At 37.0% G+C, this 26,498-nt stretch overlaps 1 protein-coding gene across 4 annotated transcripts in view; it reads right to left on the bottom strand.

The window, feature by feature from the left end:
• LOC109103602 (sorting nexin-19-like) overlaps positions 1 to 26,299 on the bottom strand; it is a 27,707-nt gene extending 1,408 nt beyond the window's left edge. The window contains exons 1-12 of one of the 4 annotated variants that reach the window (XM_042739324.1): positions 26,147 to 26,299; positions 23,867 to 25,466; positions 22,769 to 22,907; positions 22,586 to 22,686; positions 22,344 to 22,463; positions 22,151 to 22,272; positions 21,973 to 22,066; positions 21,640 to 21,817; positions 20,582 to 20,711; positions 5,552 to 5,736; positions 4,023 to 4,110; positions 1 to 1,520 (exon numbers count right to left, since the gene is read on the bottom strand). The exon at positions 1 to 1,520 is cut by the window's left edge and continues 1,408 nt beyond it. In XM_042739324.1, the coding sequence (XP_042595258.1) occupies positions 1,397 to 1,520; positions 4,023 to 4,110; positions 5,552 to 5,736; positions 20,582 to 20,711; positions 21,640 to 21,817; positions 21,973 to 22,066; positions 22,151 to 22,272; positions 22,344 to 22,463; positions 22,586 to 22,686; positions 22,769 to 22,907; positions 23,867 to 25,447 (2,862 nt within the window). In that variant the 5' untranslated portion in view covers positions 25,448 to 25,466; positions 26,147 to 26,299 and the 3' untranslated portion in view covers positions 1 to 1,396. Of the gene's footprint in view, positions 1,521 to 4,022; positions 4,111 to 5,551; positions 5,737 to 12,964; positions 14,482 to 20,581; positions 20,712 to 21,639; positions 21,818 to 21,972; positions 22,067 to 22,150; positions 22,273 to 22,343; positions 22,464 to 22,585; positions 22,687 to 22,768; positions 22,908 to 23,866; positions 25,618 to 26,146 lie in introns of those variants that run through there. The other 3 variants (XM_042739326.1, XM_042739325.1, XM_042739327.1) reach the window with 3 other exon arrangements.
• Positions 26,300 to 26,498: the final 199 nt, after the last annotated feature.

Here is a 26,498-nt window from a genome sequence, read left to right as displayed (position 1 = left end):
CACTCTTTAAATAACCAAAAAAATATTGCACCGTTGACTTAAGACTAGGTTTGAGTTGGTCTATGGTGCAGTCTATTTTCAGTTCCTCAAAATAGCACCGCGCCAACAATGCGCCTTAACACACCTCTTTTTTAGACCAGTATGCCCATGGTCACAAATGCATTTGCTATTTAAACAATGCGGCACAGGACGGGAAAATGAGTACTGCGTCGGGCTGAAACTAGCAAAAACACTTGTGCCACACCTTGTGCCGGGTGTATGATAGGGCCCTTTAAGGCAATTAAGACATCATTTTATTGTGCTAGAATTCTAAGAAAAGTAACCCACAAACCAGAACCATGTAATATTCTAATATTTGTTAGAACTCAGCTGCTTTGTAAAGAAATAAACCTATTTAAAGGAGTAGTTCACCCAAAAATGGTTTCCAAACCTTTTTTGCTGCAAAACACAGGACATTTTTTACATTTTGGTAACCAAACAGTTTTGGTGACTACTGACTTCCATTATAAGGGAAAAAAGACATATCTCAAAAAATCCTTTATATTCCACAAAAAAGAAGCAATACAGAATTGGAATGTCCTTTTTGGGTGAACTATCTCTTTAAGAAAACGTATATGCATACTTCAATAACAGAGTAAATAAGACAGATGCTGAAAACTGGCCATTTTTGCTGAATCAACATGACCTTTTCTTTTTCCGTAGAGGCATCTAACCACTTAATTAGAGGTTGTGAATAGAGAAATTACATTTAAAGGCTTCACAAGTTGGCTGAAAGCACACAAAGCACGTACAGCATTACCGTGACACCAGACGCAGATGTGATGAACTTCATACTTAAAAGAGGAAACTTGTGGAAGAACAGGCTTTCTTACTTCGAGAGATAAGGTCAATACAGCCTCTTAAAGCATCTCTGAAAAAGGCTAGAAGCAAAATGATCAAGTGCATATGTGCACAAGAAGGGAATGTGTGTAAAGTCAAGGTTTATCGAGACCGAAAGGCCGGAAACACATAATAGGATGGTGCAGAAATGATCTGTGCAGACCATCTGTAAGAGCTTTGCCCAAAGCTGAAGCAGGAACAACGTGGATAAAAGTTGGAGAACTTGCGACTAATTCAGATCCGGTATGTCGGGCTTTAGAGATTGGACTTGTGGTTTGATAAAACACAAAACAGGTGGCCATTAATCAATGTCTGCACGGATGTGCGCATGTGTCCCAGAAACAGGGAGACCAAATTGGTGCCAGACACATGCTGTCATGAATCCAAATACTCACTTTCTTGATTACATGTTCCTGCCTAACACTTTAACTTATCACACGTTAGTATGTGATAAGTATGTATATATGTATGTATATATACAAGTGTATTTAGCGTCTCCAGTCCACCCCCAGCACACCTATGGTGGCAGCTTCTCAGCATTTTTGGACAGGCTGTGCAGAAGTGTTTTCTGAAAGTCCCCATCAGATGCCTCAGGGACGAGAAACTCGATTAGCAGATCCCAGATGCAGTACACAAGATGCCTGCAAAAAATAAACAGTCACAGGAGGTCACAAGCGCAGCTACATCCTGCACACAGATACTTTATTATCAAGACCCATGGGAATTTTACTTTCATAGCATTACTTTGCAATTTCAAAAATTCAAAGCACAGTTTTGAAGCAAATTTATGGAATTTTTTCCACATATTTGCAGTGGAATACCAAGCTCAATAATCTCTATGACAGTAAAAATTAATGGAAATCATCACACTAAGGGACAGATTTACTAAACAGGGCAAATTAGTGCGAGAGCGCAATTCCAAAACAGCGCAGATGGGCGTGGAAATTTCTGCGGGTGATATACTGACAATGGCCAAAAAAAGAAACAGAAGCGACATCTCATTTCCATAATGACCAATGCAATCTACCAAGCGCGGTGCAAATTAGCTTAAGGATATGTTCGGATTCGGATAATGTGTTCTTCTGGCATTCCAAATAAATTAATACGTGTGGAAAAAATCCTCTCCCTTCTACCACACGCTCTCTGTTCTCTGCGGTGCCTCCTCCTAGCAACAACAAACGCAGCCATATCAAGTGCAAAACAGTTTAAGACATGCATTTTTTGGGCGTTCAATAATGGCGCAAATACCAGTAATTTGGCAAGCGCAAACATTGCGCTACGTGATTCATTTTAAGACTCTCCTCCCATACATTTTGCGTCTGAAAGGGAAACTCCTACCAGGGGCGCCGCTACGGTTTCTGGGCCACCTGGACAGCATATTTACTCGGGCCCCTGCTTTCTGGAGTGAGGGGGGGAGGTTATACAGTGGGTTCCCTGTCCGTACAGATCACATTCCGTGTTCCACACACTAAATCGCGTTCCGAGGGGATCCCCCTCGGAAGAAATCGCAATTGCGTTACCCTCGTAGAAATCATGTTTCCCCCTTGGGGGGCCCCGCCTTCATCGTGAGGCCCTTAGAATCATCCTTACCTTCCTCCCCTTACGGTGCCCCTGACTCCTACAAATGCATATTCAATAAAGTCAGGTGCTAAAATTACTGTGTCCACGCGTTTTCAGCGATAATTCTTCACTGTGCATCTTTAGTAAATCCTGAAAGTATTATATAATCGGCAAAAGACGGTTTGCGCTGCCGTAAATCTGGCCCTAAACATGAATTCAGATTCAAGTTCACTTTCTAAGAAATATCGGGAATTATACATTCTGTTATAAATTCAGCGAATTTAGAAATGAACAGTACAAAAGCACACATATAAAATAAAATAAAAATCCATTTATTAATTCATAATAATAAATACATTTTAAAGTGCATTTATTCATAAATTAATAATAATAATTAAATTACCGGAATTAAATGATTTAATAAGTAAATAACACATGAATTAAATATGCAATTTAATTAATTAATAAATAAATAAATACATTTGTATATTCATAAATTAATTCATGAATAAATAATACATATTTTTTAATTAATTAATTTTTTAATTAATGATAAATAAATAAACAAATATATTATAATATACTATAATATAATTATTAATGAATGAATTATTCATAAATATATTTGACAATTATTTATAAATGATTAAAATTATTACTATTTAAAGTAGTAATAGTAAGAGTAGCATGACTATAATTATTGATTTTTTTTTATTATTATTAATAATATATATTTTTAATAATTTTTAAAGTCTTACAAAATCCACTATCCAGAGTTTTACTATCCAGAGTCATAAGTTCATAAAAATGGGGGGGTGGGGGGTGGATACTAACATTTATGAATAAATGAATTCCTTTAAAACTCTAATTTAGAAGCCATCCTTATTCTTTCCAACAAAAAACCCACAGCATTTTGGTTTATCAAAAGCAGTGGATGCTGTATCTAGGTTGCCTTCAAAACCAACCAGATTAAGGTTTCTTAGTGGACAGGATGTTACGCAGACACTGGATTTAGACATGCCTTGTTGCTTTCCCCCCTCTTGATAAGGACACAGCTCAAACAGCAAAAGATATTGAGTCAATGTATAACTGATTGTAACAGCATCTGCTTCATCTGGACATTTACAGCAGACTACAGCATGTTCTAGTAAATCACAGAGCAGCTTTCTCGAAATCCAAGCCGGCGAGAATAAATCATGCATCCCACTGTGGTAACAGTCTACAAAGATGTCACGAGGCGTCCTGATAACAGAGCAATGTGAAAGCACATTTCTGCATTCTTTTATCAGCATCGCTTACTTACTGTGTCATAACAAGATGATGCAAGTAAATTACAACCTGACCACTTTAACCATTAAAGCCACATGTTCACTAGGCCATGTCTGCTTGCCTCATGAAATATTTATGCCCTTTTACTGCCACATACAGTTAAAAACGGTCAAAATGCTGCTATTTTTGCTGTATATTTCAAACTATATGGAACTCATAATCAACGTTATTAACCCCATAAATATGTTAACAGGAATGCTGGAGCTGCATATCTCTGTGATTTTTATCTCTGTCTATTTAGTACTCAAACACACCTGTTTATGGTGGGGTCCTGAAAAGAATCCACAACCGTCTGCCAAGATATCTTGTACTTCTCAGAGCCCAACATATCAGAGATCAGATCTGTAAAAACACAAAACCACACAATAAACTCAGCAAAATCTGTCAAAATCTGCCCCAAACTACTGATGAAGAACAGTCCTTTTCTGTTGCGAGGTGGACTCCCTTTAGCTCCTGTTGTTTTTGTTCTGATTCATTGATTCATCTCCTGAGCAATGGTGTTGTGTTACTGAACAGCTGTTTGTCTGAATCACACAGTTATTTGCAAGTCCTTTTTTCCAAGCTCTAATTTTACTCATTCCATCCAAAACCAAATGCTAAAAAGAAGTTAAAATTCAATTGATTATAGTATTTACTCATGATTGATCTCTTAATTTTCTGATTTTGTTGTTGTTGTTATTGCTGTTGCCGTCACGGTCATGTCGTGGAGACGCTGTGTTTCATTGTGAAAGCAAAGATACTTTGTTTGGCCTTCCAAAAGAGGATGATATCCACTTTGTCATGCCTAGAGCTGAGCCAATCAGAGCACACCTCGCTTTTCAGACCGATGAGCTTTGTAAAAATCGACTCGTTTCAGTAAGGCAGGGCATAGAGGAGCAACAATAATGTACATTACGTGGAAAATAATGTGTTTTTTTTAACCTTAAACCACATAAACACATTTCATTACACCAAATACACAAAATAATGTTCTTTTTAGCAACGTCATATGACCCCTTTAATTGTGTGTCAATGGAAATCTCTTTATTTGTAATAGTCGGTACAGATCAGTGTTATTTTACGTTAGTATCATTTAGATACTATTACAGTTATTAATATTTTAAATCAGTTTTTTTTTTTATGTCCATTTTTAAAGTTGTTTTCTATTGTTTTGTCATGTTTATTAATTTTACATGTTTATAGTTTATAGTATAATTTTTTTGTTTATTTTCAATTTTAATTTTGGTTATTTTAGTACATCAAGTTAAACTAAATAAAGTTTTCCTTTTTTATTTTAAGCAACATTTTTATGGTTTTAGTTTTAGCTCAGTTTTAGTTAACTGTAATAACCTTGGTACGGATTTATTCTGTTTTTGAAGTCTCTTATGCTCATAAAGGCTACATATATTGAGTAAAATACAATAAAAACAGTAATGCTGTAAAATATTATTACAATTTACAAACTGTTCTCTATTTTATTACATTTTAAAATGTAATTTATGACAAGCTGAATTTTCAGTAGTCATTACTCCAGACTTCAGTGTCACATGATCCTTCAGAAATCATTCTAAAATGCTAATTTGGCACTCAAGAAACATTTATTATTATAATCAATATCGAAAACAGATGTGCTGCTTAATATTTGTGTGTTTTTTTCAGGATTCTTTGATGAATAGAAATTACAAATGTCTTTGCTGCAACTTTGTATCAATTGAATGTGTCCTTGCTGAATAAAAGCATTAATTTCTTTAAAACAAAATTCCACTTTTGAACAGGTCTATGTACATATTATGTGGCGTCTCACCTGGCAGTAGTTTCATAAGGCACTGCAGAGCCTGCGCTCTGCTCTCGTCTTTCTGCTGCTGGCTGCGTTGGGGTCTGGGTTGAGCCGGCAGACTTCCTCCAGGCCAGATGGCCTCCTGCAGCACCCGCAGATAAATCACCCAATACTGCGTACAGGTCAGGTTAACAACACCCACCTCCAGCCACCTGCAGGCCAATCACAACAACTATTTAATATAATGCTATCAGAAGTATTCAGAACATCTGTTTTTGACAGAAACTTGACAGGATACAATTCAGGATTGCTGGTGAATTGGACTGTGATGATGTGCTGCATGCAAAACACGCTACAAACCATGTGTGATTAAAATATATTCAAATAAGTCTACCAAATGGAAAGAAAAAAGTCTAAGAGAACCTCATGTGTTTGGACTTCGTATTTCACGGATGTCCTTCAGCAAGTCACAGTTCACATGTCCCACTGTAATGTACTTTGTCTATTCCAGTTAAAATCTGTGACGAGCCGCATATGGATATAGTTTATCCTTAAAAAAACAGCATCTCTCTTCACAGAATCAACTCTGCAAAATTACTTTTGGCCACCTTACCCTGAAGAAACGATGGATAATTAAGGGATTGCATAACATTACTGTGGATGAGACTGTTTAATCTTAATAATAATCACTACCATTTTGACAGACAGTCATCTTAACAAGTGGAACTGAACAAAATATGTGGAAAAAGTATTATAAAACATTACCATTTTTAATGAGAGAGGCTATTATTAGGATAGAAGAAAAAAAACAGAAAATCAATAGGATGGAAAAGCATCAGGTGTATTTTACTAGGATTGCCAATTGATTCATTTTAATAAAAAGAATTACATGATCAATCCACTGTTATTTTAGTATCATTGGTTCTATTATAGTATTAGTTAATACATTTTGAGTTTGATCATTTTGTTGTTGTTGTTTATTTTGTAATATGTCTGTTTTTTATTACGTTTTACTTATTTTAGTACTTCAACTTAACTTCAACTCTAGAGATTTTCTTTTTTCCTCCATGTTAAACTACTTTTAAAGGGGTCATATGATGCAATTAAAATTTTTCCTTTCTCTTTGGAGTGTTACAAGCTCTTTGTGCATAAAAACGATCTGTAAAGTTGCAAAAACTAAAGTCTCATATCCAAAGAGATATTCTTTATAAAAGTTAAGAGTCAACCACGCCCTCCTAAAATGGCTCGTTCTAACATGCCTACACATGTCTACTTCACCATGTGGGAATAATAACGCCGCCCAAATGTTTACACAAAGAAAGAAGGTGTAACTTTTATTCTTGCTGTTGCTGCTGCCGTCATGTCATGGAGACGCTGTGTGTTTCATTGTGAAAAGCGAAAATACTTTGTTTGGCCTTCCAAAAGAGGACACAACTAGAGGATTAAGTTGTATTTACAACACTGTTCCAGAACAGTTCAACCTAAATATTTAGATGTGTGCAACGCATTTTACGGAGGACGAGGACTGTTTCCTGGGAGAGTAGCCTACAATGCCAGTGTCTGTTTCTATAAAGTGGGGCAATAACAACTTTGCAAGGTGCTTCTGACTCACAGCCTGTAAGTACGTTTTCATATTTAAAGGATTTGCCACTGATGATTCAAACGCGAGTTTTAAGCAGTGTAGAGTAGCGCTTGTTGTTTGTCCTTTCTCCGATCACAAATGCAGACATGGTTTTGTGTTTACACAGCACAATACGCAATGCATACAAAGACAGTATAAATCATTATAATCAGTAATTATGTCCCCACTGGATGCAACAAATACCTTGTTTATAATGGGTTTTATTGTTTTTGTCTTGTCGCGCCGGTGTTCTGACCGGGACACAGCATCACAGTATGACAAGGGGCGTAACATTACCGTCACACGCTTGAGGTATTCGGCCAATCACAATGCACTGGATAGCTGGCCAATCAGAGCACACCCACCTCAGTTTTTAGAACGATGAGCTTTTTAAAAGTTAACGCATTTAAGAATGGCGGGGAATAGAGGAGCAACAATAATGTACATTATGTCGAAAATAATGTTTTTTAACCTTAAACCGCATAAACACATTGCATTAAACCAAATACACAAAATAATGTTCTTTTTAGCAATATCATATGACCCCTTTAACTAATACCCATTTTTGAAACACTTTGTCATGCACAACAAGCTGCAAAAGATAGAAACACAATGGTCAATCACACCCGTCTAGTGCATGTTTACATGGAAAAACTATGGAAAAGCAGTGCAGTGGAATGTAAAGATGCATTCTGTGTGAATGACCCCTCAGTAGACAGCATAAATCTTCCTTAATTGTTGTTTCTAACTATTTCCAGCAAATAAATTGTGTGTATTTTAAGCAGGTGATTTAATGCAGCAGGACTGTTATAATTCTAATAATAATTTAAAAAGCAACTGTAAGCAACTGTAGTCAAGAAAAGTTATGGTTGAAACAAGTGAAGAAAAGTCAGGAAATCCATAATGCTATAATACATAACCCAATCAGGGCTCTAATAATCAACGGGGAAAACAATGTTTTCACGTGAGGATTTTGAATACTCTCATGAATACTTTGTGAAGTGGAATTTCATGCGTCACTGATTTAAATCTGTCCTGTTCTTTGATTGCATAGCTGGTTTATTTTGGTCCCGACCCTTTGAAATGCCACAGATGCTACATGGTGACAGAGCCTGAGTTCCAGAGAACCTCTTATGGTCATGTTTACATGGACGACAAAGGTCTACAATAGAAGAAAATCATCAATACGCAATGTTTGCACTTCTGTTCCATGACAAAATTTTATTTTTAGAGCCTGCAGTAGGTTTTAATAGTAGATGACATTAAAAGTGCATTTCTATAAATGTGTCATTCAAAACTCTAGCTTGCTGCCCAAACAAGAGTACTAAAGTCAGCCTGCAGTTCTAACAGAGCTTCTGAAAAGGCTTGCACCGGTCTAACTGAGGACCTACGTAATTCTCTGATGTAAGGTGATGGAACAAAAACTAGCTGTTCCAAAACAACAAGTGGAGCATTTTATTCCATTAATGGCATTTCTGCCATTATAAAGGGCAGTTCATGTGGACTGGCACAGCCTTTGACAGAGACGTGCAGCATTAGAAGGGAAGACGTTTCTCAAGCCAACATGAGTGGAAAACAAGGGGGCCTGGAGCTCACTGGAGCCAATTAAGTTTAAACTACCCTTTTCAGATTTTAATGTGAGTCTTCATTTCTTCTGACACTCCAAAAAATATAAACATGATAAGTATATTCCATTTAGAGCCTCGCCTGATCGGCATCTCATATAAACTTGGAAAAACTGATGTGCTGGAAGACTAATCTCAGTAGGAACTGAATTACAGGGGCTTTAATTATGAGAAGGTCTGTTATCTGAGAACGATGCATAAAAGTACAGTGACCTCAGGTTGTAAAAACTATCTGCAGTCATACAGAGACAATAAATGAAAGGTTTAATTGAAGTTTGACAGAACTTTCATGCTACTGAATAGACAGATAGAAAGACAGACAGACAAAACAACATAAAACGACAGACGGACGGACAGACAGATAGATCTGTATAGAGTCTGTATAAATGTGTCTCTATCAGATTTGCACATGTGGCAGCTGGCTCAGTCAGGTTGCATGGAGATCATGAGTGGACAGCCATAAATTTTTAACTGGACTGAGATCTGGATATGGACTTGGCCACTCCAAACATCAACATTGTTTTGAAGGCATTCCTCTAGCTTTGGCTTTATGTTTGCAGGCACTATCATGATGGATCTCCCAAATCACAGGTGTCTAGCAGACTCCATCACATTTTCCTCCATGATTTCCCTGTTTATTTTCCTCTCTCAATCCATCTAGGGTCTGCTGAAAAGAAGCATCCTCACATCATGATGCCACTGCCGCCGCCACACTTCACAGCTGGAGCTGTGTTTTTCTGATGATGTTCGGCTTACACCAGACATGCCATTTAGTCTGATGGCCAAAAAACTCAATTTTGGTCTCATCAGACCACAGAACCTTCATCCAGCTGGCTTCAGAGTCTCCAACATGTATTCTTGCAAATGCAGCCAAGACGTCATATGATATTTTTATCAGTGGCTTTCTCTTTGCCACTCTGTCACTCACTCATTAAGCTGTGACTGGCGATGGAGCAGTTGTAAGCAGTTTCTATAATCTCGGCCACTGAAGCCAGTAACTCTTCAGAGTTGTCTCGGGCCTTTTGGTGGCCTCCCTCAGCAGTCTCCTTCTTACATAGTCATTTTCCATTTCTTAATCACTGATTTAACTGTACTCCAAGGAATATTCAATCAATGACTTGGAAATCATCTTGTATCCATGCCCTGTGCTTTTCCATTTTTACATTGACTTGTTGGATTTATATTTTTTCATGGTTCAATTTCTGCCACAATTCTGACTCACCAGGCTCTGGAGCTTCCAGATAGAGGTGTATTTATACATGATGAATGAATGAATGTGATTTTAACAGTAAAAGCCTGTAAAAATTCTACAGTAAATAAAAATAGTTATTTGGTTAACAGTAGGTTTCCTTACTTTACACTATGTTACACTGTGTTAGTTATGTACATTAGGGATTTATGTTACATATACTGTTGCTAAATTAATGTTAATTGTATAATTTTATTGTCATGTGTTACCATGATGGCATTGGTAATTGTGTAAATGACACAGTGTACCTTCTATATATTACTATTTCGCTCCTCAGCCTGTGGAATATCTGCTTGTGATGAATACCAGTAAAAGAATAGAAGAATCTTATAAAAGGGGTGAATACTCTTTATTTTAGATCACCTATTTTGGTTAGTGGCTTATTGAAAGATTCACAGTTTTGTTTGAACAAGTTAGTCAATGGTAGTTATCATCTATCAATGTATATATTAACTGAACTACCAATTTGTTTAAATTTCATTTACTTTAAACAAAGCAACTATCAATTAACTAACTGACTATAATATATAAAACTGTCAACAAATGAATGAAATACATTTGAAGGTAATAGATAAACCAATAGATAGACAGACAGACAGACAGACAGACAGACAGACAGACAGACAGATAGATATATCAAAATTGGTCTCACTTTATATAAAAACGTGGACTAATTGCAATGAAATATAAAAGTCTATGAGCATGAAATGGCCCACAGAGACATAAAGCGATTCTGCTCCTGCTTTCTTACCAAATGGAACATAATGACCTTTATGGGCAGCCAAGAGCTGAATTGCATCAATTTGCGCTGTGAAATAATCAAACGCTCTGGGTTGTGTGCCAGCTTTTTTAAACAAGCCATTGCGAGTTAGCAGTCTGTTTCAAAACCCAGAGGAATGTTGGACCAAAACAAATTGTCTTTCCCAAATCCAAATTAACTGGTTTATCTCAGATTAATCCATCTCCATGTTCAACTATTGCAAAACAAGCACATACTTTCACCTCAGAGGCCACATCCTAAGCTAGAAATAGTTTCTTGGCACTGATAGCATCTTTTACGGGTACCTTTGTTTGTAAGGAATCATCTCTGGTGCAATTTACACAAACTGTGACTGCGATATGAGATTAAAGCATCATTACAGAGATTTTCCATAGACTGTGTGGTCTTTTTTCCACATTGGGCAGCTGATAGGTTCATCAAGAATTTTCAGTTGAATCTTTCACTTCTGTCATAACAATATTTATAATCTTTCATTCTCTGGATGACTGGCAGATCCTTCTATAACGTGCTGTGTGCGTCTAGTAATGATGGAGCATGATGAATGCTGGCTTTACAATCAATACACCTCATCCTGTAAGAATGCAGGGAAGATGTTCAGTTTCTTTCTGCACTGACTAAACTTGCTTATCTCCAATCAGATATTTTTGAATGTCTGGTTATGTGGTTGCATGTACACAAAGAGTACAATACTATCACTGTTTTCGTCATAACAGTGTTGTTATGGAAGACCTAGATGGAAAAATTTCCTTCTTTTTAAACACATTCTAACTTTGCTTATAGATAAGATACAGATAATTTTATAAAATTCAAGCTGAAATAATGTCACACAACGTTATGAAAAAGCGACCACGTTTGTGATAAATAACTAAAACTGATTTGAATTTGTAACCAGGCCTTAATTGAATTTGTGCAAAGTTTATAGTTTAGAGTGTTGTTGGAAATAAATCACATCTAGGGATTTTTTTGGAAGCTTGAGTGGCTGCTGTCAAAAAACAAGATGGATTTGCAGACTGTGTTTTTCTGCGTACAGTCTTGGCAGTTTTATATCAAGTATAACCTGTGGATGGATTCTCTGCAGCGATGTGGGTAGTCTACAGTCTGGTACTGTGCTGTACTCCAGAATGATGGAAGAGAGGAAGACAAATGTTTTGCGGTGCAATAAACCAGGGTTGGCAGGCCTTCCTTACCTCAAACCTTCCCAAACTTCCTGTTTGTGAAGGAAATATTGGCAGGCACAGCAGAACAATCTATCATAGCAGCATAGCATTTTAACACATACACAAGACAAGAAAAGGATGCAGATTTTTCCTTGGAAAACAAATGGAGAATCTTTACACGATCCATCTACAGTGTATCTGTCTGTCTGTCTATGTGTCTGTCTTTCTGTCTGTAATATGTAAGTAGTTCATACAGTTTATAGTGACCACATCTGTTAAGGAAAAAAACGAACACTAAAAGGTCCCATAAAAATAGTCTATACAAGTAAAATCAGTTTAAAATGACAAGGGTGAGTAAATAATTTTAATTTCTGAGTGAACTATTTAAGAGCACACAATAAATGAAAGATTTAAAGGGACAGTTCACTTAAAAAATTAAATGCTACGTGTTGTTCTAAAATTTTATTATTTACTTTCTTCTGCAGAATGACTATATTTTATGGGCTCTTTATGCCTTTATTTGGACAGGACAGTATAGAGTTGACAGGAAAGCAGTGGGTGGAGAGAGGGTGTTGGGATCGGCAAAGGACCACAAGACGGGATTCGAACTCAGGTCGCCGCGAGCGCAGTTGCACTGTATGTCTGAGGTCACTGGCGCCAACAAAATGACGATGTTCAAAAAAAAAATTTGTCCATATGATGAAAGTCTAAAACAACATTATAAAAAATAAGAAATGCAGAAGTAAGTCATTAGTTCACTTCCAGAATAGATGGACACCTCTCAAAATGCCTGCTACAGATGCAACAAAATGCAGAAAATCAAACCCGATCCGAATTTTTTATGATGGACGAAAGTTTCAGAGACAGAAAGTTTTATAATGTGTGAACATTTTAGACTCAGTGTGCAATGGCCTTAAGTCTTAGTCTTCAGTATCACACAATCCTTCAGAAATCATTTGAATATGCCAATTTGCTGCTCAGGAAACCTTCTAATTATTATCAGTATTGAAAACAGTTGTGCTGCTTAATATTTTTTATGGAAACCGGCACTTTTTTTCACAATAATTCTTTGACTAGAAAGTGCAAAAGAACCTTTGGAGGGTAATGTAAATGATGATAGTTTTTGCATTTTTGTGTGAACCATTTCTTTTAACAATGGAACATCATGAACATGTACTGTAAACATGTCCATCACAACATGCCATGAATCAAGACTCCATATAAACGCATTAATCTAATTTAGAAAAGAACATTTGAGAACAGCCAATCAAAACATGAAACATATTTCCACAACTTCTTGACATCTACACACAACATTTAACAGTAGACACCGCCATCAAGTGGTTTTACACGCAATCACTAATGTAGAGCGTGCCTTGCTCGATTCTGCTTGTGAAGATCTACCTTCATGCAAGGTTCAGATCCAACTCTAATCAAACACACCTGAGCCGGATGATCAAGGTCTTTAAATCCCCTCGAAAATTACAGGCAGGTGTGTTAGTGCTGGAGCAAGAATCAGTCCCACAAGTTATATAAGAACAGACGGTTCGCATGTTTGTCTCAGGAGTTACTTTAAGTCAAAGCCGGCGCAGGTTCTGCAGTCATTTCCCAGCAGTGGGCTAAAGTTAGGGATCAATAGTGGTTAAAATTCGATCATAGCTACCATTCCACTGCTGTTATCAAGGGCACAGGCATTCGTTTAAAAATAATTCTCATGTGATATAACCGTAACCATCTTTATGTCTCGTGGCTGTATAAGAATAAGTCTGACTCTCCTGAAGTGATGATTGATTTAAAGCAAAAAAAAAAAAAAAAAGCAACAATATTTCATCTAGGTCCTTTGGTTTTCCTTCTGAGCCACTTTGTAAAAAGGCATGCCTGAGGATTGTGTAGCAGAATGTGTAAATTTCCATTTGGAAATGGCTTTTCCCTCAGAATAATTAGGCAAACAAAGACATCCGGTCCGGTGCTAGAAGAACCGCAGACATCGGTTAAGTAAACTAATTCTTTCCCTCAGATGATGTCTGATGTGTCTGTTTGCACCGAGGCATGAGCAGCAGCTGGCTCATGTTTCTGTCTCGCTTGCTTCTACACGATCACACACTGCCATTTCAACAGGACGTGTCCGGCATGTTTCTATTTGGAGTGTCATTACACTCATTCTGTCATCCAACGAGTGAGAAAATTCATATGTGGCAGGTGTATTGTCTTTATAGACCGATTTCATTTTGGTCTCATCCATTCACAAAACATTTCTCATAATAGCCCTCTGGCTTGTCCACATTAGAGCAATGGCATTCTTCTTGCAACTCTGTCATGCATTCCATGGTTGTTCGGTGTTCTCCTGATGGTGGACTCATTAACATTTACATCAGCCAATGTGAGAAAGGCCTTAAATTACTTAGAAGTTACCCTGGGGTCCTCGTGGACTATTAAATGTCTTGCTCTTGGAGTGATTTTTGTTGGTTGACCATTTCTCCATTTAGACACAATCCATGGATCTGTGGAGTCCAAACTCTTTACACTGAAAAAAAAAATGCTTATCTTAACTAAATTAAGAATATTTTGCTTAAAATAAGTAAAAATTATCTGCCAGTGAGGTAAGTAAAATATTCTGGCAGATATTTTACCTGTTTCAAACAAATTTCACTTAATTTACTTTTTTCCTCCTCGAAACAAAAGTATGTCATTTTGCTTATCTAGTAAATGCATCTTAATTTAAGAATTTTTTGATATTTTGACTAGAAACAAGACAAAAATACTTGGTAAGATAAGCCTTTTTTTGCAGCGTAGAAATGGTTTTATAACCTTTTTCAGCCTGATGAGCAACAACAATTATTTTTCTGAGGTCCTTAAGAGATCACCTTTGTTCGTGCCATGATACACGTCCACAAACATGAATGAATGAATGTTCTTTAAATAAACCCGGGCACATGCTGACACCTGATAGTCATCCCATTGATTGAAAACATCTATGAACAGAGAGACTCTGATAGATTTTTCCTTCAAATTAACTGCTAATCCAAGAGATTCACATACTTTTGCCACTCACATATGTAATATTGGATAATTTACCCAAATTAATAAATGACAAAGTACATATTTTTGTCTCATTTGTTTGACTGGATTCTCTTTGTCAACTTTCAGGACTTTTGTGAAAATCTGATGATCTTTTGGGACATATTTAGAGAAATATAGAAAATGTTCAAGGGTTCACAAACTTTCTAGCACCACTGTATATACAAAAGTCACAAAAAACATTGAAAAGTTTAAAAGTTATTCATTAATAATTGCTAAATAATTTTTCTTACAATAACTTAACAGGGTTCAAAACATACCAAATCCATAAAGACATGTATCAAATGCTGGTAAAACCAAACATTTCTTTTTTTACCCTGAGTCTTGGTGACTTTGACAGATTATAAGAAAAATATGAATGTTTAATTATATTTAATTGTGCCATAACGTCTGCAGATCATTAACAAAAAACAGTATTACGCAAAATAGTGTTAGTAAAATTCAAATTGCTTCTCTGTAATGACTACACCCACATGTGCCACGAATTTGTATTAAAATGAACAGAATAAAAACATGTTTTTGTTTTTGTACATTCTTCCAGAAAAAATACAATAATGGAGAATATCCCAATAATCTTCCCATTATTGAAAATAATGTGTGTAACAAGTAAGGCCTGTAAACACAATGCAGATGTGCGCAATTTTTACCACGCAAATTGGCAGCAGCATTAATCTTAACAAAAACAGAACAAAATCTTTACTTAAATAAGCCTTCATAAGCTCTACAAAGTGACTGTGATTACATACTGAAGGTCAACACACTTATGTCTCCAGTTTGTTAGGAACTACACATTCTTGAAGGACCCAACCTTTTCACATGCCAAACAGTGATAGTGTTCAAGGGAATTAGTCGTGATTTTCTGCAGATTGTTTGACAGAGATGTTGTTTCTCAAACAGTTATTTTAATAAAATGTAACTTAATCTAATATTTCTTAAATATTGCACTCAGTCCAAACCTACTCTCGCCTGATAAATCCAGCGATTTAATAGGATAATTACTTTGTTCAGATATCAGTTATAGAAAACAATCTCTGCAAAGAGAAATGTCCCACTAGAAAAGTTCATCCTTGGCATATGAATTGAAACCTCTACTGCTTTGTTTCATCCAAAGAATCTCTCCACAAAACTGAAGATGGCAACAGCTTGGTGGTTTGAAATATTGTGTAGACATTCTAAAATAGCTCTCCTTCAAAGACACTGAAATAACCCAACAATGCAATGCAAAACAAAACGTTTTCTCAATCAAAATGCCCCACCCAGTCTAAGTAGTTAATGTCTAAATTTTGAGCTCAATGTCAATCTAAAGCCTAAACAAAAACAAATGTGAGGCAATGATGCCAATGCGATGTGGTGACTTCTCTGGGTTCTGTGCTGGTACTGCATGATCTCAAACTAATATTTTGTATTATATTTTGGCAAAAACACAACATTAGGTCAAAGTTAGTCAATCCAGAACGTCCGCGTGATGTTTTTCCCCAAATCTTTGAAGTGAAAATCCCACCCCATAGCTAACTTCACTGGTAAAACTAAACACGCAGTCATCTATCAAGAAAAGTTCTGACTTCATGGATTCACTTCAGAGTTCAATAAACATTACAGTTTGGTCCGATCGTGATAGTGCTACCAATGCTTTCCACCTGATTTTGCTACATACTGTAGATTATGGGAAAGTGGAGGCATTTAGAAACACCAGTCACTCAGCCAAAAAGTGAAAGACCACATAAAGTCACAGAGTCGCCAAAAAAGTCAAGAAGTCCTCACTGCACTGATTCCATAACTGAAGATTGTCAAACTTCCATAGGCATTAATATCGGCACAAAAACTGTGCAGCAGGAGCTTTATGGAATGGGTTTCAATGGCCGAGTAGCTGCATGTAAGCCTCACATCACCAAGTACAATTCCAATGATCAAAAAGAGTGGAGTAAAGGACATTGTTACTGGACTCTTGAGCAGTGGAAATGTCTATAGGTTAATAATTAGAAGAGTAACAGTGCAGTAATAGTAGAACTGTGTGCACTACAAACCAGTGTGTATTATTATGATAATAAAATGATACAATAAATACTACTTAGCAATCAAGAAGCATAACATACTGGATACTTTCTCCCTGGGTCATTCCACTTTATTACACATAAAGAAAACTAAACAAATACATTTAGAAATTAAGTTCTATTATGGATTACTTGGTTTGTTACCAATATCTGGTGAAAATTTCATGTCAACAGCACTTTTAGATATATATTTACTGAGAAAAAAGTTCTAGATTTTTGTTCTTTAAATCTATAATTGATGTCTTGGTTTCACTGTTCTATTCTGTCGGGATTACATAATATTCTTGTGAGTTTGAAATAATTAGTTTATAGCATGTATTAATCTGTCAACATTATATCCCGCATTCAAGTATATATATAATAATTAATCCTGACCGATTATAATGATAAAACTAACACATCATTTATTTCCTAGACCACAATGTATACAATATATATTATTTATAATCTTTGCATTAATCTACAGTAAACAGAGTGACTAAATGTGCAAGACCAACAATATAAACTACTACTAATGGGTTTTATAATACTGTGCATATTTATAGATTTTAAGAAAATGGCTACAGGAGCATATGTGAGGGATTGAGATAAAATATCAATGATGCGAGCAGTGCGCGTGGTCTGGCTTCTCAAATATGTATCAGCGGATCATGTCTGTATGAGATGGGAGCTGCTAGCCGATGATTTCCCCAGCACATTGCGAAAAAAGCGCTAAACTATGCAAACTTCGCAATTAAACTAGACAACAACCTCTGTGATCCACCACAATGTTCTTGTCCTGAAAAAAGACTGGTTTAGAGCAGAATGAAGATGAAATGTGTTCTACAGCCTGCAGCATATAGTGAATGGGGGAAAAGCACCATTGTGAACATTTATTTCAAACAGAGAACAAATAACCATTGTACTGATCTGCTTGAACCCACAAAAGAGACACCTTTGAGACACTGGCTCTGTCCAGCTGTTTAAGAAAAGCATGTCCATGGCCGGAAGCCGGTCAGCTAGCAGGTGTTTAATACACCGCCTCACAAACGAGTCATTTGAAATGGCTAGACATCACAACACGAGGATCTGTAAAACAGATGCGTATGGAGCTGAGGGCTTGCGTGTGCTATTTAATGTGAGGCCTGACCTTTCAGCTTGAATCCTCGAGGACAGATGGGATGGTTTCAAAGAAACCAAGAAAAAAAAAAACTCTCCTTTATAGCACAAGATTTCGGTAACCTCTCGGCACTACTGTGCCACGGGATAAATCTGCACTCCACAGACGTGTGGTCATCGCTAAACAGAGTAGCAAAAACACCAAGCACTTTAATTAAAGCAGAGAAGAAAGCTTCGACAACAAGCTGAAACTGAAGGTGGCTCAGTGGGACGTCCCATGACTGTTATTAACTCCAAGAGAAGTGGAGCAGAGGTGGGGGACCCAAGCTGCCTGTTGACAGGTTTAAAACACACGGTTCTCACTTCCTACATCAAGTTGTCATCGGTCCCCTCTGCAGAACTTGTTTAATAAAGTATTTTAATTCATGGTTAAAAATAAGAATGATCACGCAATTGTACAGCCGTTTGGGAAGGGAATGAGTGATGCCTTCAGTGACACCTCATTGAGGCGATCCATCTGTCAACCGTGTCTGTCTTTAGGCCCTTTTGAGCCTCGGTGGATTATTTATACACTTCTATTCAAAAGTTTGAGGTTTGTTAGGATTTCTCAATGTTTTTCTCAAAGTCTTAACAATGCTGCATTTATTTAATCAAAAAATGCAGCAAAAATGTAATGTTGTGAAATTATTTTACCATGTAAAATAACTTCTTTTTAAATATGTGGTAAAATGCATTTTCTTCCCGCAAATTTGCAAAGCTGAATTTTCAGCATCATTACTCCAGTCTTCAGTGTCACGTAATCCTTCAAAAATCATTCTAATATGCTGATTGTCTGCTCAAGAAACATTAAAGGGATTCTCCACCCCAAAATGAAATTTTTGCATTTAACACTTAATTACAGAATACATATGCATTGATACAGAAGAGCATATGCAGCATACAGTGATATGGAGAGACACAGAGGAGACTGTTGACAAACGAATTGTTGAATAAAGTCATTATTTTTGTTTTCTTTGTTTACAAAAAGTATTCTCGTCGCTTCATAACGTTACAGTTTAACCACTGATGACAGATGGAGTATTCTGACGATGCTTTTCATACTTTTCTGGACCTTGACACTGTTATTTACTTGGCAGTCTATGGGACAGTCTCAGGCCTCCCGGTTTTCATCCAAAATATCTTAAATTGTGTTCCAAAGATGAACAAAGCTTTTATGGGTTTGGAACGAAATGGTGGTAAGTGATTAATGACAACATTTTCATTTTGGGGTGGAGTATCCCTTTAATTATTATTATTAATGTTGAAAACAATTATGCTGCTTAATATTTTTGTGGAAAAAATTATTAATCTAGATTCATTGATGAATAGAAAGATTTTTTTTTTAAATAGAAAGATTTTGTGGCGTTATAAATAACACTATAATTAATTATTATATTATAAATAATAATTTAATTAATACAATTATTCATTATAACTATTGCAATCATAAATTGTAAAAAATACTGTACTTTTGATTACATTAATGCATCCTTGCTAAAGGAAAGTATTAATCTTACTGACCCCAAACTTTTGAACGTTAAAGTTTAATTACTGAAGCCTAAAGTCACACTAGTCTTATTAAATGTAGAATATACAAAGTTTTTGGGAAAATGAAATAAATGCTCTACAGCAACTTTTTTTTAAAACAAAAATCAACATACAACAAATATTAACAAACCAAAAAATGTAAAACTGTACAGGCGACTCCTGCAACACTGTACACCTCAAGAGGTCAATCTTCTTCCAACTTTGAATGTAGAGAAATGCAAAAATTCTTTAAATGATCCTGTGTTTCTGGTCTATGGAGTCAAAGATCTAGTGAAAGGTTCTCCTCAAGCCAATTATCATGGCGCAAATCCTGTTCCAGTCATGATAAAAAAAACTATAAAGTAGACAAGATTTCAGCCAATAAATCAGCACTAAATCTCCACAAACAAAACTTTAAGAAATGTCTCACTTTCCACTTCATGCAATTATCTATTTTAAATTTATAGATGTGGTCCAGATTTATGGCATTTACTAAGTTGAAAACACTTCTTTCCACATCGGAGATGAGAGATGTGTTGGACGTCTCGAAGATCTCTCAGTCTCTCATTAAAGAAAGGCAGACAAATTAATGCATTTTCAGCTTTTGCTCGGCAGGGATGAACATTCTGTGCACTAACACCGCTAAAACACGTCTGATCCATTCTCCATAATCAAAGAAACATCAACAGAGTAATTGCAGAAATGCCAAACAGCTGGTTCAGCTTTGAGATCTAATCCAAATACTGGCTATGTGAATCTGGATTGAATTCAAGAAGCTACCAAAGACTGATTACACTGCGATCTGGTCCTATCATTGGGGTGGACACACACCTTTCAATGAGGGTCCCAAACAGCAGACTGATGGTCCTCTGGATGTTCTCTGTGCAGAGCCAGCTCCACTGATCCTTCATGAGCATACACAGGATATTCAGGGCCTGGTCAGATAGAGCCATCTCACTAGCTGTACACAAACACACAGGTACACACAATATAAAGCCACCAGTCACAGTTGGAAAAGAGACACTGGTCAGAATCTTTGAAAACGTGTTTGTAAAAAACGTGTTTGTCTGATTCCCAGAATGACTGAATATGAGCACAGCACGTTCCATGTCCACAAGTACAACTAAACTACAAAATATGAACACACACAGATCCAATCACTGACATGTTTTTATAATATGGAACATGGAATGACTTTGTTTATTTTTTTCCTGCACAGAACTATGAGAGCTGGTTTTCGTCAATGCAAGGCATACTTCAAAACATTATGAAAGTACAATGCTGCCCTCTAGAGTTAACTTACATAATATAACAGACCTAGCCAACACTCTTACTGGCATCTTAGGGGTCAGTGAAGAACCTCTAAAATCCTTTAACATTGTTCTTTATAGTGGAAAAAGGATTTTATGACTTTACTATATTTTAGGAGTGTAACAGTGCACGTTTTTGTACTGAAAAATTTCAGTACAGATCTTTTGGTTTGGTACACGTGCACCGAAATACAGCATTGTATTTATACAGCATCTTTCAGTTCAAACGGCAACGCAGAGCACGAGTAAGCATGATCATCCCTTCCACTTTACTACTAGCTAGTTTTAATGTGAAATAAACATGAACAAACATCTCATGCCTCGTGTAATCGCTCAATCACTGTTTCAAGTGTGGAAAAAACGTCAAAACAAAATGTCACAAACAAAATATTAAAGCCATTAGTGTCCACAGCTTGTTTAAACTGAGATACGTACAGAAAACATAACACTACTACTATATTAAAAGTCCCTGTTTGAGAAACCTTCCCCTTGAGTGAGTTGATAATTACATCACTGAGTTGAAATCAAGAACTAATATAATAATAATTACTATTATTTCTCTTATACAAGAGACGTTACCAGAGTCACTGGAGGCGGGTGCATTCTGTAGCTGTGCTTTGGCACATGCGCATGTTTTCGTATTCCATTTAGGTGCTCCACTTCTCTCTGCATCAGCATAAAACCCTGCTTTAGCTTCAAAACGCTCCTTCTCTGAGATGAAGCTCTCCAGCTCATTCAAAGAGAAGCCATTGAAAACCTGCAACAATAACAAAATGCATATTCCCTGTGTTGCTGATGAGCAGAAAAACGTTCAGGGTCACAATAACTACTGCAGAGTGGAAATTAGCAAAAGCAATTTACTATTTTCTTTCTTATGGTTCATTGAAAAAGACTCTGATGACTGCTACTTACAGAGCTGCTTTCATCAAAGCAGTAAACCACTTTTGGTTTCATGTCAGACACGTTGAGAGCAGGGCCAGTTTTACTAGAGAACCTCATTCGAGACCTAGAAATGAAACATGTATGAGTCATCCAGGAAATTACTGACAGCTATAAACATTCCAAAAAACAAGCAGTTCTCCTCCTATACTTGGATTTCTTGTCAGTGGACGATTTCCCATCAGGCTCTGCGTCAATTTCATCAGTGGGACTCTGTGGTTCTGAGCGAGGGAAGGCCGTCTTCAGAGTGTCCACTATAGCATTCACCACAATCTGCCGAGTCATAAAAAATTTTTATATAAAGAGTTTCAGTCAAAACATACAGTGTGCATTCTGAAAAGTACCTTGTCTATGCGTGAAACAATGAAGGGTTTCTTTACAAAGGCAATTCTTGCATCAGTGTTTAGAGCGAGAAATTCTTGCATTTCCTCACTGTTGGCCGTTTCAGGAATGGCACAAAGTTGCTGTAATAAAAAAAGATGAATGAACAAAAACATGAATAAACATTTAAAAGATGTTGCGTGGAATGGAAAACTAACATTAAATATAGTCCCGTTTATGTAATTTATATATTCAAAGAACGTACTCTAAGGAATGTTTCCAAAAGACCTTTCCTGGCCTCCACTTTGTCACAGTCCATGTTTCCAAATGGAAGCTCAGGAAATATTTTCTTTGGTCCTTTCACATCTACAGTTAACAGAACAAGACAACCAATAAAACAGAGTTTTGGAAAGCTCTGAAACTGACAGCACTAATATGCTCTGCTCACTTTTAAGAATCTTGCGGAATTCTGGTTTCTCCTCCAAACGGGTCTGAAGGTTGAGGAATTCGCTGTAGCGTCGGCTGACGGTGTGATAGGCCATGGGCTGCAAGGATTCAGGATTCTCCGAGTCTATGGCTGTCTCATACTGCAAGACAAACACATCTTCATCAAGCAATCATATTGTAATGACTTTTTGCAACACTTTGTCCTTTTGGTTACTATTACTAAAGCTTTACAGAATAGCCTACAAGAATGAACTACAGAGTTTCATGAATAGCATGTTTTTTCCATACAATGTGCGCATAAAGGGCTAGAATTTATTAAATATGACTCTTGTGTGGGCTAAAATAAAATGTGACATTGTGAAGCATTTTTATCTACCATTTTTCTTTAAAGAAACTGTTTAATTAGACAGGAACATGACTAAAACGGGAAGAGACTAAAATTACAGTTGAGGCACTCCAGAGATGGACTGATAATAAAAAAAAAATGTTACCTATTATAATTACTTATGTCTGACTGAAAAATTGGATAAATATTCAAATTCTATATTTTTTTAACTAAACTCATTAAAAAAAAACTGAAATTGAAACTAAAATCAATAGTTTTTATTAAAACAACATAATAATTATGTATAGTAATATAATATTAATATATATTAAAATAATAATAAGTGTACAATATTAAAATTCTATACAGTATTGTGTAAATTAATAAAAAAAAAATAATAATAATACTACGAACTCAAATCAACTCCTTTAATTGTTTCACATGAATTTAGGCAGCCAAACATTATAACATTATATTCTGAATATATTAGCATTAATAATAATATTTCGATATTATTATGAAAAAGGTAGGCAATATATTTGTTTTAAAATTTGCCAGAGATTTTATTTAACAGTGAAATTAGTCATGTTTTAAAGATGAATGTTAACTATGCATTAGAAGGCAAAGGGAATCTAAATGTAAAATTAGCAGAAACGAGTGAGAACTATTTAATATCAAATATCGGCCAATTCTGGTAAACTTCAAACACGATTTAACTAACTTGATAACTTAACTAACATGATTTAACAAAGAAAAGTGACAGAACCAATTCACCTTCACGCTGTAGAGAGTGTAGGGATGTGAGCCAGTGCCTCGGTGCTCCTTAGCAGTGATGGTGCCAGTGATGCGGAGGTTCTGGATAATGACCGGACCCTCTGGGCTGCTGAGGGGCTCGAAGTTGAAAGGTGCCAGGGATGCCATCCCACCTGGTGAAGAAGCCTGGACGGGTGCGGTCAAAGCCAGCTCACTGGGGTACACCAGGCCTGGCTGGTCTGCACTCGAGTTACTCTTCTCCAGCGTGCAAAAGCTCGATGGCTCTTCCTCGGACACACCTGCGGAATGTACTGATAGCTCCTTCTCTTTCGTATTATTGGAAGTTGGAAGTTCATCCTCGAAGTCTAACACAGCGTCAACTGGAGTGGTGCATTCGTCAAGTCTTTCAGAAAGGGTCTCCTCTGAACCAATCAGAACCAGCGTTTCTAGGGAGCTCTGCTTGAAATCCGATAGAGGAGATTCCAAATCAGAGTCGGTTTCTTGATAGAACGGATTGGTCTTACAGAGTCTCAGATAATCCCTGGGGCTAAAACCCAACGGAAACGGTTTGGTCGACCGTGGTTCGTCTTCCTCCAGGTTGTGTGGAGAATAAAGATCAGCGGAGTCAATGACATCATAAGCTGCAAGTTCTGGAGTTGGGGCCTCCATTGCTGTAGGGGTCTCTGGGGTGACTTTTAGGGTCAGAACGCGAGGAATTTCAAGCTCTTGCAGTGTGTTTTCTTGAGGAGATAGGACTTGTGGTGGAGCTTGAACTTGAACTGCTGGTTCTGGCTCTGGGGCTGGTTCGCTGGATTTAGTGAAGATGCTTACGATCAACATGTTTAGCCAGTCTGGGTCGGACAGTTTTGCAATTAAAGGCAGCAGAACGTTGCACATTATAAGTTCGCCCACCACAAATCGACCTGTTCGGGTTTCTAAATGTGGAGGAGGTACAAGGACATGGAGAAGCAGATCTACAATGGCCCGTACGTAATTCACCTCGACAGCAGAGCTCTGAAGAGCGGGATGAGGAGGGCCGAGTTTGCTGTACGCGTCCCAGAGATCTCCATCTTTGTCCATCCCTTGATGTTTAATGGCTTCCTTGGCGGTCAAATAACACTGAAGGTGGCATCCAGATAGGTCTAAAACCCTCTGAGATAAAGCTTTCCTATCAACTCTTGCCACTCGACTCTTCAGCTCCAATGCCATGGAGATCATGGCATTGTGCACCTCATCCTCAAACTCTTTTTCTTTGGAAATGGTGCCGTGCCATGAGGTGACAAAGTCTCGTATGATCTTGCCAACTGTCTTCTGGATCTCATCTTCCAGTTGTCGCTCGCTCTCGGCACTGTGCGGGATCTCCTCCAGCCTTACAAAGCGCTCTAGGTGAACAACGCTGTCTGAGTCCAGGACAGCCTGGGAACCAAGCCAACCACCTAAGACCACTAAGAGGCTTGTGAAGACGCACAGGAGCCAAACGTTGATCAGCAGGTGGAACAAGACCATCCAGGCCAGCAGCGCCCCAAAACCAAGCAACCTCCTCTGGACCAAAAACTCAGACAAGCCCCAGGGGCTCACGTTGAGATGCTCAGGCTGAGACATTGCAGAGCTTTATGTACTCCTGTGAAGGAAAATGGAGAGACAGACCAAACAAATAATCGTGGTTCCCATTGACTTCCATTGTATGGACATTTCTCAGATATCTTCGTCCATTTTCCACCAAAGAAAGCAAGTCATTTGGTTTTGGTAGAACATGAGGGATGACCACTTATCTATAACAGAGATATGTATCAGTGAGGATTTTTGGGTGAACTGTCTCTTTAAGAATCGGATCGTGAGAAACCAAACAGATGGACTAGTGTTTTAACATTGTTTCTATACTGAACTAAAACTGAGGTAGCTTGACATTAGCCAACACTGAAATCTAAATAAGAAATTAAACAATTATATAAATGTTAAAATAGAATAGAATATAATATTGAATTAATGTGGTTTCACACTAGTGAAAGAAGGAACTATGGTTACCATGACAATTGTTTATTTAGAAGGTCTGTCTAATGATCAGTGTGCAAATATCGATTTGATATCAAATTCACTTGAATACTGTAGTATTATGCATATTATTAAAACACGCAAAAGACCAAGCTTAATAGAAAAGAGTAGTTTGACTAATCTAGGTATCGTGACTTCATCTGTGTATAATGACGATGCTGTATGTTTTGATGGATATCAAGCGTTTCGTAATTGAAAAAAAAAAAAACGTCGTCACTGTAAAATATTAATGAATTAAAATTAACTTACCTTAACAGCATATGTAAAGAATTTAAGGTGCAAGTTTGGATCATAACCAATACATGTTTAAATGCCGACTCTAAGGGCCTTGCAGTGTTTTGACAGCTTCTTCCTCGTCGTCGGCTCCGCCTCAGATGATGAAGTGCAGTCAGTGTTCTGTCGCCCTCTACAGGTCACACTGATCCCTGCAGCGCTCTATTGACAGCCTCAGACAACGTTCACTTTCATTGTATTTTTTCCACACAGTGAATGTGAAAGTGAAAAGGTCGCTCTGGCTCATATCTCCTTTTGTGTTCTACAGAAGAAAGTAAAACATCTTTCTAAAAGACATGAGGATGATGTATAGTTAATTGTTTTTTTT

The sequence above is a fragment of the Cyprinus carpio genome, chromosome B15 (assembly GCF_018340385.1).
Source record: "Cyprinus carpio isolate SPL01 chromosome B15, ASM1834038v1, whole genome shotgun sequence".
Lineage (NCBI taxonomy): Eukaryota > Metazoa > Chordata > Actinopteri > Cypriniformes > Cyprinidae > Cyprinus > Cyprinus carpio.
This window is presented reverse-complemented; position numbering and strand designations above follow the sequence as displayed.